This window comes from Cygnus atratus, chromosome 8, assembly GCF_013377495.2.
Source record: "Cygnus atratus isolate AKBS03 ecotype Queensland, Australia chromosome 8, CAtr_DNAZoo_HiC_assembly, whole genome shotgun sequence".
Lineage (NCBI taxonomy): Eukaryota > Metazoa > Chordata > Aves > Anseriformes > Anatidae > Cygnus > Cygnus atratus.
In genome coordinates, this window is record NC_066369.1 from 15,307,387 (window position 1) to 15,324,481 (window position 17,095).

The window sequence follows — 17,095 nt, forward strand, 5'->3', positions numbered from 1 at the left end:
TTTAGATTTAGGCACCTGATTCTATTTGTGCAGTGTAATAACTTACCACACAATGACTGAGCTGTAGTGGTGATTACATATGTGATCTGGTAACATGTTGTACCATAAAGAATGGACAACCAGTTGCTTTCTCAGTAGTGCCCAAGGGTTTCCTAGGAAACATGGTACTGTTCTTAGCCATGTTTAAATATGGTTATAGGATGCTTTGGCAAGCATTCATTCAATTGTTGCTTTTGAAAGCCCTTACCACTTCTACCCTTTCTATTTTATTCTATTTTTTAGCATCAGGCATGCTACCAGAGGAGATTTCTCTTACATCTACTCCAAAGCGCTCAAGCATACCTCAGGCCATGTCAACTCCTGCTCCAGTGTCGATGAGTGAGTCAGTGGAGACAGTGGAGGCTAAGGCTGCACTTAAGCAGGTATTCTTTTCAGTAAACACGGTAGAAAACTATCATGGTTTTCACTTTTGTAAGCACTTCAATGTCTATTCTTTGATGTAGTTGCAGGAAGTTTTTGAGAACTATAAAAAAGAAAAAGCAGAGAATGACAAGCTGCTGAATGAACAAAATGAAAAGCTTCAGGAGCAGGTCACAGAATTAAGGTCACAAAATGCAAAGATATCCACACAGCTGGAATTTGCCTCCAAACGGTAAATCAGTTATTCAATTGCATTACCATATGTGCATGTTCTTTGTCAATAGAGTCACACTGACTGCTTGATGTAAGTTGCTCAGGGAGAGTTGTCAATTAAATGTTAGTGTTGTCTATTCTGTTAAGAACACAAAATCATGAAGGTGGGATCAAGAACGTACTTTCTAGATGAGTGTGCCACATAAGGCTATCAGAAAACTCACACACGTGAAAATGAAACATAGCTGTGTACTTACACCACTTACAAATAAATAAAATAAAAATAAAATACGGTCACAAACATATTTTGCTTTGTTCCAAGTTATGAGATGCTACAGGATAATGTTGAAGGCTATCGTCGAGAAATAACATCTCTGCATGAAAGAACCCAGAAACTCACAGCAACAACTCAGAAGCAAGAGCAGATTATTAACACTATGACTCAAGACCTGAGGGGAGCTAATGAAAAACTGGCTGTGGCGGAGGTGAGCAGTATATTGTATTATAGTCTCAGATATTTCGAGTTTGTAGAAGAATTTTTCATACAATTAAAAAGTGTCAAAATTGAATGTGTGGATTTTTGAAATGCACCAGCTATTACATTTGTACCAGTTTGTGTACATATATGTCATTGTATTTATGGGTGCCTTTGTAACATTCCAGAAAAAGTCTCAAGTACTGACTAAAGATGGAGTGAAATGTACAAGGTGTTTCAAAACTCATATTTACAGAGAAAACTGAAAGTGGTTAGTGAAACAGTTATGTTCTTACTGTTCTTGGCCTATTTGCATAAATCTTAATTTACAATCTGTAATCTTACATACAACGCTTGTTTTTTTCATGAGTATTAACAGATTATAAAACTAGTATTGTCCAAATTAAAATTAACAAACAGATTTGGGATTGATAACAAAGTTCTTGTTATTTGTTATCTTAAAGGTGAGAGCAGAAAACTTAAAAAAAGAGAAGGATATCTTGAAGTTGTCAGATGCACGTTTGACTCAGCAACGTGAGTCTTTACTGGTTGAACAAAGAGGACAGAACTTACTACTTACTAATTTGCGAACTATTCAGGTATGTGGTATTATTGATATGTTAAATCTGGTCTATCTATCAGAGTTAGCAATAAATACCAGTTGAAATTGACTTCAACGTTAATGGAATTTGTTCTGAAAGAGGATTTTTTTTTTTTTTGGTTACAAGTTTGACACTGGACATAAATTACTTGAGTAACTTGTTTAAGCAAGTTTGTCATTCCTATCCTGAATTACAATACTCAGGACTTTATCCACCTATAAAAAGGATAATTTTGAGATAAGGAGCAGGGTTTTCACAGTAAAATAGAGAGGAAAAAAAAGTACAAAGAAAACAAGGTATATTAATTTTTATAACAATAAAATTGACCAATGTCCACCTTGGTAGTTTTTTATATTGGTTTAAGGTACCTATTTTTTTATAATTCTGTGTTCTATTTTAAAGTGTTTTTAGTTATATACAGCTTAAATATTGAAGGCTGCGCACTTTGTCGTGTGACTGACTCCTATTTCTGTAGTAGGTTTTTGGTTTTTTAATCCCCAATATTGAACTGCTTAGATAATGGATTTTCTTCTAATAGTAGTTGTTGTATTGATGTTATTAAAGAATGTTTCAAAACTAAGTCATAAATTTTAAGTGTGACTTTTCCTAATATTCTATGTTTACCTATTATTTCTTGTTCTGTGCAGTAATTATGTTGTGGATAGGAGAATTGTTGTGACAATAACCTTTTATGAACTGCAGTAATTCAGAAGAAAATTTTTGAAATGTGTTGTAAGCATGCTGTGTGGTGCTTTTTTATCAGGGAATACTGGAGAGGTCTGAGACAGAAACAAAACAAAGACTCAATAATCAGATAGAAAAGCTAGAGCGTGAGATATCTCAGCTAAAGAAGAAACTAGAAAATGAGGTGGAACAAAGACATGCCCTTTCCAAAAATCAAGAGGCAAGTATAATTATAAATATGTTATAATCGCTTTAGTGAAAATAAAGCCTGAGTTGCATGGCTTCTGCTAGCCTACAGGGCAGTGTTTTTCATATGTGAAATTTACAAACATGTCGGGGCTTCATGTCATGTGTGAATTAAATGCAAGTCTAAAAATCTTGTGTTTTCAGGTTCATATCCTGGATCTTAAGAGGCAACTAGAGACTGAGACAAACCGTCACATTAACACAAAGGAACTTCTGAAGAATGCCCAGAAAGAAACTACAGTATTGAAACAACAACTTAATAATACAGAGGCTCAGCTAGCATCTCAGTCATCACAGAGGGCTCTAGGGAAAGGTAGGGTGTTTTCCTACATTGAATTTCTTTTTATGTTAAACGCTGCTCTCTGCAGAATGATAAAAATCATAGTTTAGAGTTAGGAGATCAGTACTCTAAATAATAAACCTCTTTGTTATTGCAACCACAGATTCGAGCAAAAGATAACCAGCATAAGTTTTTAAAGTAAAATCTTAGATCAGTACTCTAAATAATAAACCTCTTCACTATTGCAACCACAGATTCGAGCAAAAGATAACCAGGATACTTTTTTAAAGTAAAATCTAAGTCCAGACCAATTTTAACGAAGGAAAAAATAATAAAGCCAAACTTATTAAAGGATCCCTTTTATTTTTGTTTTAAGACTCTTCTATCTGTAATGTTACCTATTCTTAAAAAGCCATTTTTTTGTGAAACAATTGTTTACTGTAAGTTTCTATTTTGATTAGGGATGACAATTTTCTGTAGGGAAGCTTTGTGAGAATCTTTTTTTATTATTATTATTATTGTTTTCTTCCTTGTTGTTATCCTCAAAAGACTTCAGTTTTTAAATAGAACAGTGGTTTAAAAGCTGCTTTAGGCTTCCACAGTTAACAGTACGGTCTGATATTATAGGTCAGCCTAGTACAAGTGAAGATGTGGATGATCTTCTAAGTCGACTAAGACAAGCTGATGAACAAGTTAATGACCTGAGAGAAAGACTCAAGACTAGTTCTAATAATGTGGAACAGTACAGGGCCATGGTTCTTAGCCTAGAGGAATCCCTTAATAAGGAAAAACAAGTAAGTAGTTAACATCTGACACTCTTGAATAAAGCAAAATGAAAGATGTTATTTTTGGTTTGTATTGTAGTCTGTAGAATTATGGGGTGCATTGCAAAGAAATTCAAGCTAGTTTGGAAGGCGTTCCAAAATAAAGGAGTAAGACCATATTTTAGACAACTCGATTAAAAATACTTCTAGTGATGAGAACTTTTTGCAGCATATTTGTAAAATGTTGAATCATAAGTTTGACTCAGCTGTACTCTGCCAATGTCTTTCTTCTAAAGAGGGGAATTATCTTTTAAAAATTCTTCCTTTAACACTGTGATCAGTGATTAAAAAATTTAATAAGCTCTCAGTCAAAAGCAGTTAAATCCCTACCTTTTCCATCAAAATGTTACGGTCTTCAGTGATGCAAGAGAACGTTCTTTATGTGGTCTCCATTCTGTCAAATACTTCACCATGTTAATGGTGAACAAGGCCCCTTCTTCTAAGCTGTTCAGCATGTCAAAATAAGAGTTGGGAAAACAGAATTCTCATTTTCTACTGAAGTTACAGCATCAGAAGATGACAGAATGTTTTTAGTCTAGTATCCAGTTCTCTTCTGGTCTGTGTTCTGTTTCTGTAAAAATCTCGTTGTAGCTTCATTTGCTTTGAGTATTGCAGCCTTTAGTGTGTAATAAGAAGATATGCTGGCTTCTGTGTATTTGAATGTAGTCACCCAAAATTTTTTTAGATGTACTTCATGTTGTATTGCAGTTTTGAAAAAACAATTTTTTTTTTTTCTTCTGTGCTATATGTGGTTTTCAACGTTTTTAGTGATGTTCTAAATTAGATCTTGAGAATACCTGCTCTGGCTTTAAAATGTTACTAAAATGTTGGTTTCACATTGGAATACCATATTTAAAGCAAAATAAGACAAAAATATTGACCTCTTATGATGGATTTTGATGAAGGTGACAGAGGAAGTTCGTGCAGCTGTTGAAGCTCGTCTGAAGGAATCTTCAGAGTATCAAGCACAGCTGGAAAAGAAGTTGATGGAGTCAGAGAAAGAAAAGCAGGAACTTCAAGAGGAGAAACGTAAAGCTGTGGAGAATATGGAACAACAGGTATGCATCGAATACCACCTCCCTTATACCCCTTTCCAAAGAGTCTGCAAGACTATGCTTTTACTTAACTTCCTAAACATAGATTTATTCTCACTCCCTTCTGTAGAGGCAATACAGTGTAGTAGTGTCCAAAAATAAATCTTTTAGGATATACAAAAGCCTAACTAAATTTGAGAGATGACCAAACATGAGTAGTACATTAAGTTTCTTCCTTCATTAGGGTGGTGGTGTATTTAAAACTGTCACCATCCTCTTGAACTTCGAGCACCAGTTGCAGAAAAAACACAAGTAAAAACCTTTGAGAAAGGTTTCAGAAAAACATTTTTGCAACATGAGCCAAAACCACATTTGTAATGTTCACATACCCTAAAACTGGAGCAGTCTTTGCCCTTATTTATTTGTTCTGTGTTTGGGCTCTTACTGGTCTTGAAAGAAACATGATGACTGCAGCTAGTATTGCTTCAAGCGTGACTCTGAAAGAACAGTAATATTTTTCTGCCAGGAAAGAGTTCTGAGTGTTTATAAGTCAAAGCCATAGAAGTATTTTCATTTTACATTTCAACTTGTTACAAAATAGTTATACTTAAGCTTTAAATTATTCATAACTCTCTACATTCAAAGCCTTGCAGAGTTCAACATTCAGTAAAATACTTTACCATTTAGTCTTTAAGTTTTGTTTTGTTTGGTTGTGTTTTTTTCACTACAGTTATTGGAACTAAAGAAGAGTCTTACAACTGTGCAGTCAGAAGTTCAGGAAGCCCTTCAGAGAGCCAGCACAGCTCTAAATAATGAACAGCAAGCCAGGCGTGACTGCCAGGAACAAGTATGTTTGTAATGTTTGCCAACTTTAGCCAATGGTAGTAAAATTAATGTAAGCTTTTCATCATTTTTTTTTAAGAAACTCAAAACATTTTCTAAGGTTGTGTTTCCAATCAGTGACTGACGGATAAAGAAGATGTTCTTACAATTCTTTTCCTATTTTGTGAACATCTGCTTATTTAATGCTTTGTTGTTTCACCTTATCAAACATTGTGGTGTTAGAGTAAACTGATGTTGAACATAACATAGTGTTGCAGGCATAGTTTTTATCATATTTAAAAAAAAAAAAAAAAAGGAAGGAAGAAAATAAAACAGAAGGTGCTATCAGAGAATCACACAATGGCTTGCGTTGGAAGGGATTTTAAAGATCGAGTTCCAACCCCCCTGCCATGGGCAGGGGTGCCACCCACTTGCTGTTTCTAAGGTCTAGTTCATTATGAAAAGATTGATTGTGGAAAGTAATTAACTGCTTTCAATGAATTCCTACTTCCCTCTCCTGAGGCGGGAAGGAAAAAGAAAACAAACGCAACAAAACAATGGGGAAAATACCTTTTTAACCCAAAACATAATTGTCATCTTTTAAAACTGCAGGCAATGACATTTAGCAGCACCTGATAAGATTGTCTTACTAACCATGTTTCTACAGTGAATCTACTTTTCTGTAGGTGAGAACTCCAGCAACACTGATTAGTGTAAAGAATAGAGAAAAACTTTTAGCTGTCGGTTCATCCAACCCAAAATTTAATAGGCAGGCGTTTCCATTTTTTCACCTAATACTATGACCGCAGTCTGTCTTTAGCTTTTTACCATCATGTGGTAAATATCTTTGCCTATTCGGTGGATGTTCTTGGAAGAATTCCTGCATCGCAACCATGCAAAATCTACAGCAAGAGGATTGATTGTAGACTAGCTCCTCCCAGCCACTAAAGGAAATAATTACAAATTCTCACTTTTCTTATAAATAATAATTCCTTTAAGGGAACCATTCTAAGAATATTCATTTCTTTTGTACTTGAGAATGACAGAGGTTTTGGCCAGTGGTTTTCATTAGTGGTCACTAATTTTGTCTAGCTTTTGAGAATCTCTGTGTACATGTTAAATGTAACATTAAGGATATCAGAATCTGTTACTTTTTTCTGCAGGCAAAGATGGCTTCTGAAGCTCAAAATAAATATGAACGGGAATTAATGCTTCATGCTGCTGATGTTGAAGCGTTACAGGCTATTAAAGAGCAAGTTGCCAAGAATACAGCAGTACGGCAGCAGCTTGAGGAAGCTGCTCAGAAAGCTGAGTCTGCATTGCTAGAGTGCAAAGCCTCCTGGGAAGAGAGAGAGAGAATGATGAAGGTATGATCATTTTTATGGTTCTAGTAGGTGTTTTCATTTACCAGTCTATACAGGTTTCAGTCATTGAACCATTTTGTTGTAGGATGAAGCTTCAACACTTGCATCCCGCTGTGAGGACTTGGAAAAACAAAATCGATTATTACATGAACAACTGGAAAGTCTGAGTGACAAGATGGTGACCTCTATGAAAGAAGCCATGCCATCTGCATTGAATGTTTCTCTCAATGAGGAAGGGAAATCCCAGGAACAAATCTTAGAAATTCTTAGGTAAACTTAGCTCCAAGCTCCCTCTGGTGGTGGTTATAAATTCAGTTGCCAAATTAAATAGTTCTCTCTTGCTTTATATTTCAAGCACAATGTGTAAAATGCAAGTACCCTTTAACTTGGTAGAGATTGTCCTTCATCACTAACTAATAAAGGAGACTTCTTTCTACTCCTAGAAAGAAACTGAGAGTCAATTTTGACAAGAAGCTAGAGCACATTTTAGAAAAATATGATTGGCAAGCAAGTTTCATAGGGATTATTTTCTTGTGGTTTTTAGTTTATCTAAATTATTCTAGAATATTTTTTCTAGGATTTTCTTTTTGATCTTTCTGAACTCAGTAGTTTTTCAGATATAAGATGCTTCAACTTAAAATGCTTTGTCTTGCATTTTCATTGACATGATGTTTTGTTCATTTTCTTACTGCAGATTTATACGTCGAGAAAAGGAGATAGCAGAAACTAGATTTGAGGTGGCACAGGTGGAGAGTTTGCGTTACCGTCAGAGAGTGGAACACCTTGAAAGGGAACTCCAGGAGCTACAAGACAGTCTCAATGCTGAGAGAGAGAAGGTGCAGGTATGGTTGGATATTATTGCTTATGATTTCAGTAAGTAGAGGGCTGTTCTCTGTGTTCTACTTTCTCTCATTTGCTGCCTTTGCTGAGCTGGGGTTGGTGTATAGCCAAATGGAGGGTCTTGTTCTGGGTCCTGTGAAGCAGTGTGGCAATCCCAAAAACACATAAATAGGGAAAATAAAGATCTTTTCTCTGAGTTTTTCCCCTATCCTTTTTTGTTAGTGATATTTACTTGTTTTGAACATGTGTGTGACACAAGGAATGCCACAATGTCTATGTAAGACAGTGTTATGCCAGATCCCAGTGAGTATGTAAGCATATGCAAGCAAGGCAAATGAGTAAGTTCAATCTTTTTAAAAGGTAACAGCAAAAACCATTGCACAGCATGAAGAATTAATGAAAAAAACAGAGACCATGAACGTACTGATAGAAACCAACAAGATGCTAAGAGAAGAGAAGGAGAGGCTAGAACAAGAGCTACAACAAATGCAAGCAAAGGTTAGTACTGTGTTTCACCTGTTTCCATGTATTCAAGTCAGACAGTTAATGTCTGGATATATCATTGCTAGTTATTTAAACTGGGATTATTCCTTTACATCATACACAAATGAGGAAATGTTCCATTGAGAATTTTATAAGACGCTGTTTCACCTGGAGTATTGGAAAGTCGGAAGTTCAGTTCTGTTTAAATGGAAGAGAAAATCAGCGTTTTTTACTGGCTAAAGATATAACAACAATATCAACAGGTAAACGAAAAATGGCACAGAAATAGATACAAAGCAGTCGAAAGCTTTATTAAGAATTTAAAAGGGATTTACTTGCCTCTTCCCATTTCTGCATACCAGTTGCTTCGATAGAATCCAGTGCAGCGTTGCTTGACTTCTAATACATAATTGATAATCTGTTTCCTACAGCAAGGTACAAAGTGAGAATCTTGAGATTGTGAAGGTGTGTTTATAATTTTTTCCCTGTAGGCTTGTACCCCGCTTTTGCTCCTTGTTGGTTTCCCTGTGCACAGTTGGCTACTGAAGGGCAGTGAGTGGGAAAAGAAGCTATATCGTGACTTCTTGAGGGTGGTTTTGTGCTGGGTTTCGGTTTTTTTGATCTCTCCATCCCTCTTACCACCATTATTCAAGGCCTACCATATTCCATTTTCTTCAGTCTTAAAAGATCCAGATAGTTTAATCCCCAACTATCCTTTTTTTCAGGTACGCAAGCTTGAGGCAGACATTCTACCTCTACAGGAGTCTAATGCTGAATTGAGTGAGAAAAGTGGAATGTTGCAGGCAGAGAAAAAGTTGTTGGAAGAAGATGTCAAACGCTGGAAAGCCCGGACACAGGTGGCAAATGCATCTTTTAAAACAAGGTGGGGGGAGGGCAGGGTGGGGAGAATAAATTATCAACCCTTGGGGAAAAAAAAAGTTCTAAAAGCTCTTTTAAAACAAAAAATATAAGCTATATTGCAGAAAGTGGTCAAAAACGAAGAAATGTATTTGCATAAGCAATGCTTTTTAATTCAATTTTAAAATAGGCTATTCTAGTTCATTGGCAGTCCAAGTCAAAATACAAAAGCAGCAGTGCTAATTTTAAACGAATTTATATGTGTAACTGTGTAATCATCTTCTGAAAATGCGAACTGTTTTGTCAACCTTTCAGCATTTATTGAGTCAACAGAAGGACACTGATCTCGAAGAATATCGCAAGCTACTTTCAGAGAAGGAGGCAAACACCAAGCGTATACAACAAATGAGTGAAGAAACGGGCAGGCTTAAAGCAGAAATAGCCAGGTATGGTACTTAATCAATTAGTAAAAACTTCTGTGCAAAACCTCATTTCGTGCAAAGCTTCATTTATAATGAAGCGCCAATTGGAAATTTACTTTCTTAACTATCTCAGTGTAGCGGTTCCATATTCTTACTGTAACTTGATAATATGCAAATGAAACATGAATTGTTTTGAAGTTCTCTCTTCACTGAACATGAACGTGCATTATCCGTTTGTACTGAGAAGTCCTAGAGAACACAGTTCACTACAGATGATACACATGCTATTACATAAATAAGCATAATTGAAATGTATTGTTTCAGATATCTCATTTGTATCTCCTTCCAATCTTTTGCTATTTAGAACGAATGCGTCCTTGACTACAAGCCAGAATCTTGTTCAGAACCTGAAGGAGGAAGTAACTAAAATAAGAACAGAGAAGGACACCTTGCAGAAAGAACTGGATGCTAAAGTGGCTGACATACAAGAAAAAGTGAAAACTATAACACAGGTCAAGAAAATTGGGCGCAGATATAAAACTCAATATGAGGAGCTGAAAGCACAGCATGATAAGGTAGATAAACTTCTTGTTTGTTTTGCAAAGAAATTCATCTAGAGTTAAGTATAATCTGGCTAATGATTTTCACATTCCCTTAGTATAACACTACAGGAACACTTATCTGCAAAGAGAAAAGTAGAAAATTACATCGTTTATTCTGCTGTAGGCTCAGAAACTGCCACAAATCATAAGCTGTATATCATTTAATAATTAGCAGCATTGTTAATAGAACATTGGAGTACATTAAAATACCTGTGTTTTCGTAGAATTGTAGGATGGTTTGGGTTGGAGAGGATCTTAAAGATCATCTGGTTCCAACCCCCTGCCATGGGCAGGGATACTTTCCACCAGACCAGGTTGCTCAAAGCCCCATCCAGCCTGGTGTCAAACACTTCCAGGGATGGGGCATCCACAGCTTCTCTGGGCAGCCTGTGCCAGGGCCTCACCACCCTCTGAGTGAAGAATTTCCTCCTTATATCTAATGCAAATATACCCTCGTTTAGTTTAAAGCCATTACTCGTTGTCCTTTCACTACGCTCCCTGACAATGAGTCCCTCTGCAGCTTTTCTGTAGGCCCCCTTTATGTATTGGAAGTTCAGCTATAAGGTTTCCCTGGAGCCTTCTCTTCTCCAGGATGAACAACCCCAGCTCCCTCAGCCTGTCTTTGTAGGAGAGGTACTCCAGCCCCTGGATCATCTCTGTGGCCCTCCTCTGGATTCGTTCTAATACTTCCATGTCCTTCTTCTGTTGAGGGCCCCAGGGATGAACACAGTGCTCCAGGTGGGGTCTGACAAGAGCAGAGCTGTGTGCCCTGCTGGCCGTGCTGCATTTGGCGCAGCCCAGCATGCGGTTGGCTTTCTGGGCTGAAAAAGCACGTTGCCAGCTTATGTCGAGTTTCTTGTCCACCAGCACACCCAGGTCCTTCTCCTCAGGGCTGCTCTCAGTCCATTCTTCGTCCAGCCTGTATGTGTGCTTAGGATTGCCCTGGAGCAGATGCAGGACCTTGCACTTGGCCTTGTTGAAGCTCGTGAGGTTCGCACAGGCCCACCTCTCAAGGCTGTCATAGAATCATAGAACAGTTTGGGTTGGAAGGGACCTCAAAGGTTCCACCCCCCCTGCCATAGGCAGGGGCACCACCCACTAGTTAGGTTGCTCAGGGCCTCATCTAACCTGGTCTTGAACACCTCCAGGGATGAGGCATCCACAGCCTCTCTGGGCAACCTGCACCAGTGCCTCACCAACCTCTGAGTGAAGGTCCAGGTCCCTCTGCATGGCATCGCTTCTCTCCAGCATGTCAACCGCACCACACAGCTTGGTGTCATTGGCAGACTGGCTGAGGGTGTGCTCAATCTCACTGTCCTCGTCACCAACAAAAATGTTAAACAGTACTGGTCCCAGTGACCCCTGAGGAACACCTGTTGTCACTGGTCTCCACCTGGACACTGAGCCATTGACCATAACTCTGAGTGTGACCATCCAGATGACTCCTTGCCTGCTGTGTGGTCCATCCTCTCCAATATAGAGACAAGGATGTCATGGGGGGCATGGGGACAGCGTCAAATGCTTTGTACAAGTCCAGGCAGATGATGTCAGTTGCTCTTCCCCTAACCACCAGTGCTGTAACCCCATCATAGAAGGCTACCAGATTTGACAGGCACAATCTGCCCTTAGTGAAGCCATGTTGGCTGTCACCAGTCACCTCCTTATTTTCTGCCTTGGCAGAGTTTCCAGGAGGATCTGCTCCATGAGCATGTTTTGCCCAGAACTTAAGTGATTCGTTTGCATGCAGAAGCAGCTTGTGAAAGCAATAACATTCTAACTGGATAGTACCCTTTAGCCTTATACCACTTGACATATTTCAGATGGTTGCCGAAGCAGCAACTCAGTCTTTAGTAGAACAACAAGAAGAACAAGTTTCTGCCCAGGAAGTACAAGAGCTGAAAGACTCTCTCAGCCAAGCTGAAGGGAAGACAAAGGCTTTGGAGAATCAGGTTGAAAGTTTACAAAAGGTAAGATCAGAGCGAGCAATTTCAAAGCACCGTGTTCTACTGGAATCTTAAATAAGTAACTGAAGACTATGAGGCTGTCATTGTGTGTGTTTGTGTGTACACATACATCTGTGTGTACACAAACATGAAATGACCAAGCTATGCCTCTGCCTTGCCAGGAAAGATGGACCTTAAACCTGGCTTAAATCCTGTGTCTAGTGTCTCTCATTGTTTCTTGGACTAAGTAAGTGGGGGAAAAAAAATGCTCTTCTCTCAGCTATTGCATTCAGAGAGGACTGGACTCCTTTTGTTGTTGTTGATTAAAAGTTTTTTATACAATGGCCAGCTAATAATAGGACCATGGAGCTTGTTAGACTGTATGTGCTGGAGTAGCTCATTGTGGCCAATCTCTCTCTATAGAGTATAGCAGAAAAGGAAACTGAAGCTAGAAATCTTCAGGAGCAGATATCACAGCTGCAATCAGAACTTGCTCGTTTTCATCAAGATCTGCAAGAGAAGGCTACACAGGAAGAACAGCTTAGGCAGCAGATCACTGAAAAGGAAGAGAAAACTAGGAAAACCTTGCTTGCAGCCAAGCAGAAAATTGCACAGTTAGCTGGTATTGTATTTTTTTGATGTTCTTAAGGTGTCGTCTTCTGTTTGTTTGTTGTTTTGTTTGTTTTTTAATTATTCCCGTGGAAAGTATTTAGACAGAATTCCTAAAATACTTTCTTGACTGGATGTTACAGAATCTTTCTAAAAATGAGAAATTTAAATTCCTTAAGGAGATGATACAAGTGAACAACTAGCTGTACGTCGGGGGAATTAAAATTTTGCCGTAGTTTGGCCAGCCATTTTTTTGGCAGTCTTGTTGATTAGACTGACTACTTTAGTAATTCTTCCCTCCTTTCCTGCCTTTCTATAATGTACAGGTGCAAAACATACCAATTCTATTTTTAATTGATGTTGAGAGGAACAGTGGTGCAAGAACTTGCTGGAAACATCTTGGCATTCTATAACTGCTCATTTTTTTATTTGTTGGTTATATTTATTGTCTATTTTGTGTTTATTTTTATTTAATTGCAATTAAATAGAAAAATGGCACATGAAGTTTACCTTTAAGATCTCTTTCTAAAGCTTAACGTTTTTAGGATTTCAAAACGCTTCAGTAACCTTTTAAAACTGACAGACATCCAGTATGCAGAGTAGGCAGTTTTACAGTGGCAAGACTGGATTCTTTCCTATTCAATTAGGTACAAAAGAACAGCTAACGAAAGAAAATGAAGAGTGGAAGCAAAAGAGCAGTTCATTAGAAGAGCAGAAGACTGAGCTGGAAGTGCGGATGAGTGCGCTCAAGTCACAGTATGAAGGTCGAATCTGCCGTCTTGAAAGAGAGCTTAGAGAGCAGCAAGAGCGACACCATGAACAGCGAGATGAGCCACCAGAATCTACAAATAAGGTACAAAATCCTTCTAGAAAGCTGTGTGAGAGGAAATAAACTGCTTTTATGTTCCATGACTGAACTACAACAACAGCTCTTAGCACTAGCACCATTAGTTTGTTTTTTATCTATATAGTAATTAATTTCTTGGGAATACTTATGTGAAGATGTTTTTTCTAAACATCCTAAATAATAGATGGAAATTCTTGTTAATAAATAAATTAAATTAAAAAAAACAGCAGTGACCCAACAAACTGTACACTCTTCAAGTTCTGCTATCCCCAGATTACTTGCTTTGAAAATATGTAAGGTGGCTTTAGTAAAGGTGCAGAACTTAATTTAAAACCTGTTTCCTGCCAGAGTCAAAATACCCAGTGTTAGCAAGCATACAGTTGCATTGTTCACTGTGAATGAGCCAATAAACTGCACTGTTTTCTATTTTTCTATTTTCATACATCTGTTCAGCAGGTTTTGACAGTACTCAATGTCTCAATAGCTTCAAAAAATATCTGAAAAGATCTGAGAAATTACTGAATTGGTTGATATATTTGGTATGACTGGTTTGATTTATTTTGGAGAACTTGCAGTAATCACGAAATCTGACTAGGTATGCTAACTAATGTTATCAATTTTTAGTGAAGAGATCTGTCAGCTGAAGTGTTTCACCAAGTCAGTCTCTCTGTTTCATATTTACATGGCATGATACTTTTACATCTTACATTGTAGGTCCCAGAACAGCAGAGGCAGATCTCACTCAAGTCTACTCCAGCTTCAGGTGAAAGAGGAATGTGAGTTAAAGGGTTTGGGGATTTTGCAGTTTCTGTATTTGGGAATTTTTGGTTTTGTCTTCATCTATTTGCTCTTCTTTTTAGTAAACTACTTTTCACAAATTTTCTTTAGCAACTTGGGAGATACTGGTTGAGACATGATGTTCCTCCTGTTTTCTCAGACCTATTTAATCAATAAAGGAAAAAAAATATTTAATCAATAAATTGATTGATTTAATCAATCATGTCAGATTTTGAATTGTCATATTAACCACCATGAACATGATTTTTGGGGAATATAAAATATTTTTTTTAAGTGTTTTCAGACTTCAAGAATCTTTAGTACAGCTGATTATTACCTTTCCCCTATTGAGTGAGGGGATCTTCCTTGTGCAAAGAGCTCAAGCTTGAGAAATGCACTAAATAGATGGCAACTAACAGATAAAATTGTCAAATGAAAAAGCAACCAAGCTCTAAAATGGAGATTATTACTGTATTACTAAGTTTAGAGAACCAGTTCCCTTTTAATTTTTATAACAGCATTCATTTAAACCAAGGCTGTGATGTTTAAAAATGCCATTTTAAAATTTGGCTGATCTTTGTCTCAACCAAGACTTTATGTTGCTCTGTATTGAGTGAGCCAGTTAGTTTTAGTATAAGGTATATTACTGACTATAAGAAAGACCCAGCGCAGCTTATGTTATGAGCTATGCACTGCTCCTTTTGGTCTGCTTACGGTTTTGTAGTTGATTAACCTTGAAGAAATCTGTCAAACCTTTAAGCTGGACAAAATGCTGCTAATGGTGTAGTGGGTCACTTTTTTTAAACTATTAGCAAATTTTGGAAGACATATCATTATGTCTTTGCAGGTTTTTAAATTCAAAACCTTTAAAAATGACTATGGTTATGATAATGTATTTAAACTTGATATTTTAAAATCTGCTTTTAAATGTGTGCTACCATAATGAATCCTGTCTTTCAGCGCTAGCACTTCAGATCCACCAACAGCGAATATTAAGCCAACACCGGTTGTGTCAACTCCGAGTAAAGTGACTGCTGCAGCAATAGCTGGGAATAAGTCTACTCCAAGAGCTAGTATCCGTCCAATGGTTACTCCTGCTACAGTCACTAATCCTACCACTACTCCAACTGCAACAGTTATGCCTACAACACAGGTGGAGACTCAGGAAGGTGAGCGTTTTAGGGTAGTACAGGGTTCTACAGTAAACATAAATGCTACTTTTCCCTTGAAATCTCATTAATTATTAGTTTAAAGATACTTGAATTAAATCTTTAATATTTAATTTAATCTTTAAATATTGTCCTTTTTAAGGCAACAGAAAAGTTCATGAGTTCTCAATTCCTGAAGACAGGTGTGAGAAGCAATGTTAACTGAATCTAGGAAACATTGAGTTTTGACTGTTCAGGGCATCCTGAAGTGGAGAATGTGAACTGTGCTAGATAATATGAAGTCAGTTGAATGTGCTACTGTTTGCCTTTCAGCTATGCAATCAGAAGGACCCGTGGAGCACGTTCCTGTCTTTGGAAGCACTAGTGGGTCTGTGCGTTCCACCAGCCCTAATGTTCAGACATCTCTCTCTCAGCCCATCTTGACTGTTCAGCAGCAGACTCAAGCAACTGCTTTTGTGCAGCCCACTCAGCAAAGTCATCCTCAGATTGAGCCCGCTAATCAGGAGCCATCCCCTACCATTGTAGAAGTTGTACAGAGCTCTCAAATAGAGAGGCCCTCCACTTCTACAGCAGTGTTTGGCACAGGTTGGTTTCATTTTATAGGCCTACCTTTTTGAATCATTGATTTTAAGTAGCTCTACTGTCAAAACAGGCCTAGCTTCAGAAAAAGAATTTGCTTGTGATTTTTTTTCCTCTTAGTTTACTGCAAATTTTACCAATTTTTACAAGTAGGCTCCTTTCTTGAACATTCCAAAATGCTACTCCTGAAATTCTGATGTCACCACATTCCTTAAAGATAAAAATTCATGTATTTATCTGTCCAGAGTGGTGTTGGGGTTTAACACATTAAATCCTTCTGCTCCTGTTTCCACCATACTGTTGGAGCAAGGTTAATTTTAGGAGTCATTAGTAAACTACGTAAGCTGGAATATGAAATATAGAGAACACTGATGCTACTCAGTGTGGTGCATTGTTGTGTGTCTGCTGCACACAGTGTAGAATTTGGTTTAGAATACATATTTCACAAAACAGACTTTTGTAAACTGCTTTGTTTTCCAGCTGACACTCTGTTAACTCCTTGTCAGAAGCAAAAATGTTGGAAAAAGTATTTTAACTATAATCCTGAGAATCTTATATTGGGGTTCAATTAGGGAGTGAATATGGATCCAAAAACGTAAGGCTTGTAACCAAAGAGGCTGATATTTTCATGATGTAGGAGACAGCAAAATGAAATTGATTCTGTTATCATTCAGTGCAGAAAAAGAGGTGGTCTTCCAGAGTAAAATACCAAACCTTTTGATTTTCTGCTTCCTACATTTGTAGTTCTCCTTCAAGTAACTGAGAGGTTCTTCTAAGTTTCAGCTACCCCAAGTTCTTCTCTGTCTAAACGTCCACGAGAGGAAGAGGAGGATAACACTGTGGAAAACTCAGAACAAATTTCGGAGGAGACAGTGGATGTACCTCTTCCAAAGAAAATGAGAAACATGCAGAGAGTTGGTCCTGAGGTTTGTAGGAACATAAAATGCTACTACTTAATCTGCCACTTTGGTTGATTTTAATGGGAAGAGGAAGTGTGTTACT

General features: G+C 37.6%; 1 protein-coding gene across 4 annotated transcripts in view; it reads left to right on the forward strand.

The window, feature by feature from the left end:
- Positions 1–17,095, forward strand: part of TPR (translocated promoter region, nuclear basket protein) — a 43,580-nt gene that overhangs the window by 12,552 nt on the left and 13,933 nt on the right. For 2 of the 4 annotated variants that reach the window (XM_035538049.2, XM_035538050.2), the window contains exons 16-38: positions 283–422; positions 504–652; positions 956–1,118; positions 1,573–1,707; positions 2,474–2,614; positions 2,785–2,953; positions 3,548–3,714; positions 4,650–4,802; positions 5,509–5,625; positions 6,764–6,967; positions 7,050–7,234; positions 7,659–7,806; positions 8,165–8,302; positions 9,013–9,144; positions 9,461–9,591; positions 9,932–10,142; positions 11,990–12,136; positions 12,536–12,734; positions 13,369–13,574; positions 14,283–14,344; positions 15,306–15,514; positions 15,827–16,099; positions 16,871–17,019. In XM_035538049.2, the coding sequence (XP_035393942.1) occupies positions 283–422; positions 504–652; positions 956–1,118; positions 1,573–1,707; positions 2,474–2,614; positions 2,785–2,953; positions 3,548–3,714; positions 4,650–4,802; positions 5,509–5,625; positions 6,764–6,967; positions 7,050–7,234; positions 7,659–7,806; positions 8,165–8,302; positions 9,013–9,144; positions 9,461–9,591; positions 9,932–10,142; positions 11,990–12,136; positions 12,536–12,734; positions 13,369–13,574; positions 14,283–14,344; positions 15,306–15,514; positions 15,827–16,099; positions 16,871–17,019 (3,728 nt within the window). The remainder of the gene's footprint in view (positions 1–282; positions 423–503; positions 653–955; positions 1,119–1,572; positions 1,708–2,473; positions 2,615–2,784; positions 2,954–3,547; positions 3,715–4,649; positions 4,803–5,508; positions 5,626–6,763; positions 6,968–7,049; positions 7,235–7,658; positions 7,807–8,164; positions 8,303–9,012; positions 9,145–9,460; positions 9,592–9,931; positions 10,143–11,989; positions 12,137–12,535; positions 12,735–13,368; positions 13,575–14,282; positions 14,345–15,305; positions 15,515–15,826; positions 16,100–16,870; positions 17,020–17,095) is intronic. The other 2 variants (XM_035538051.2, XM_035538052.2) reach the window with 1 other exon arrangement.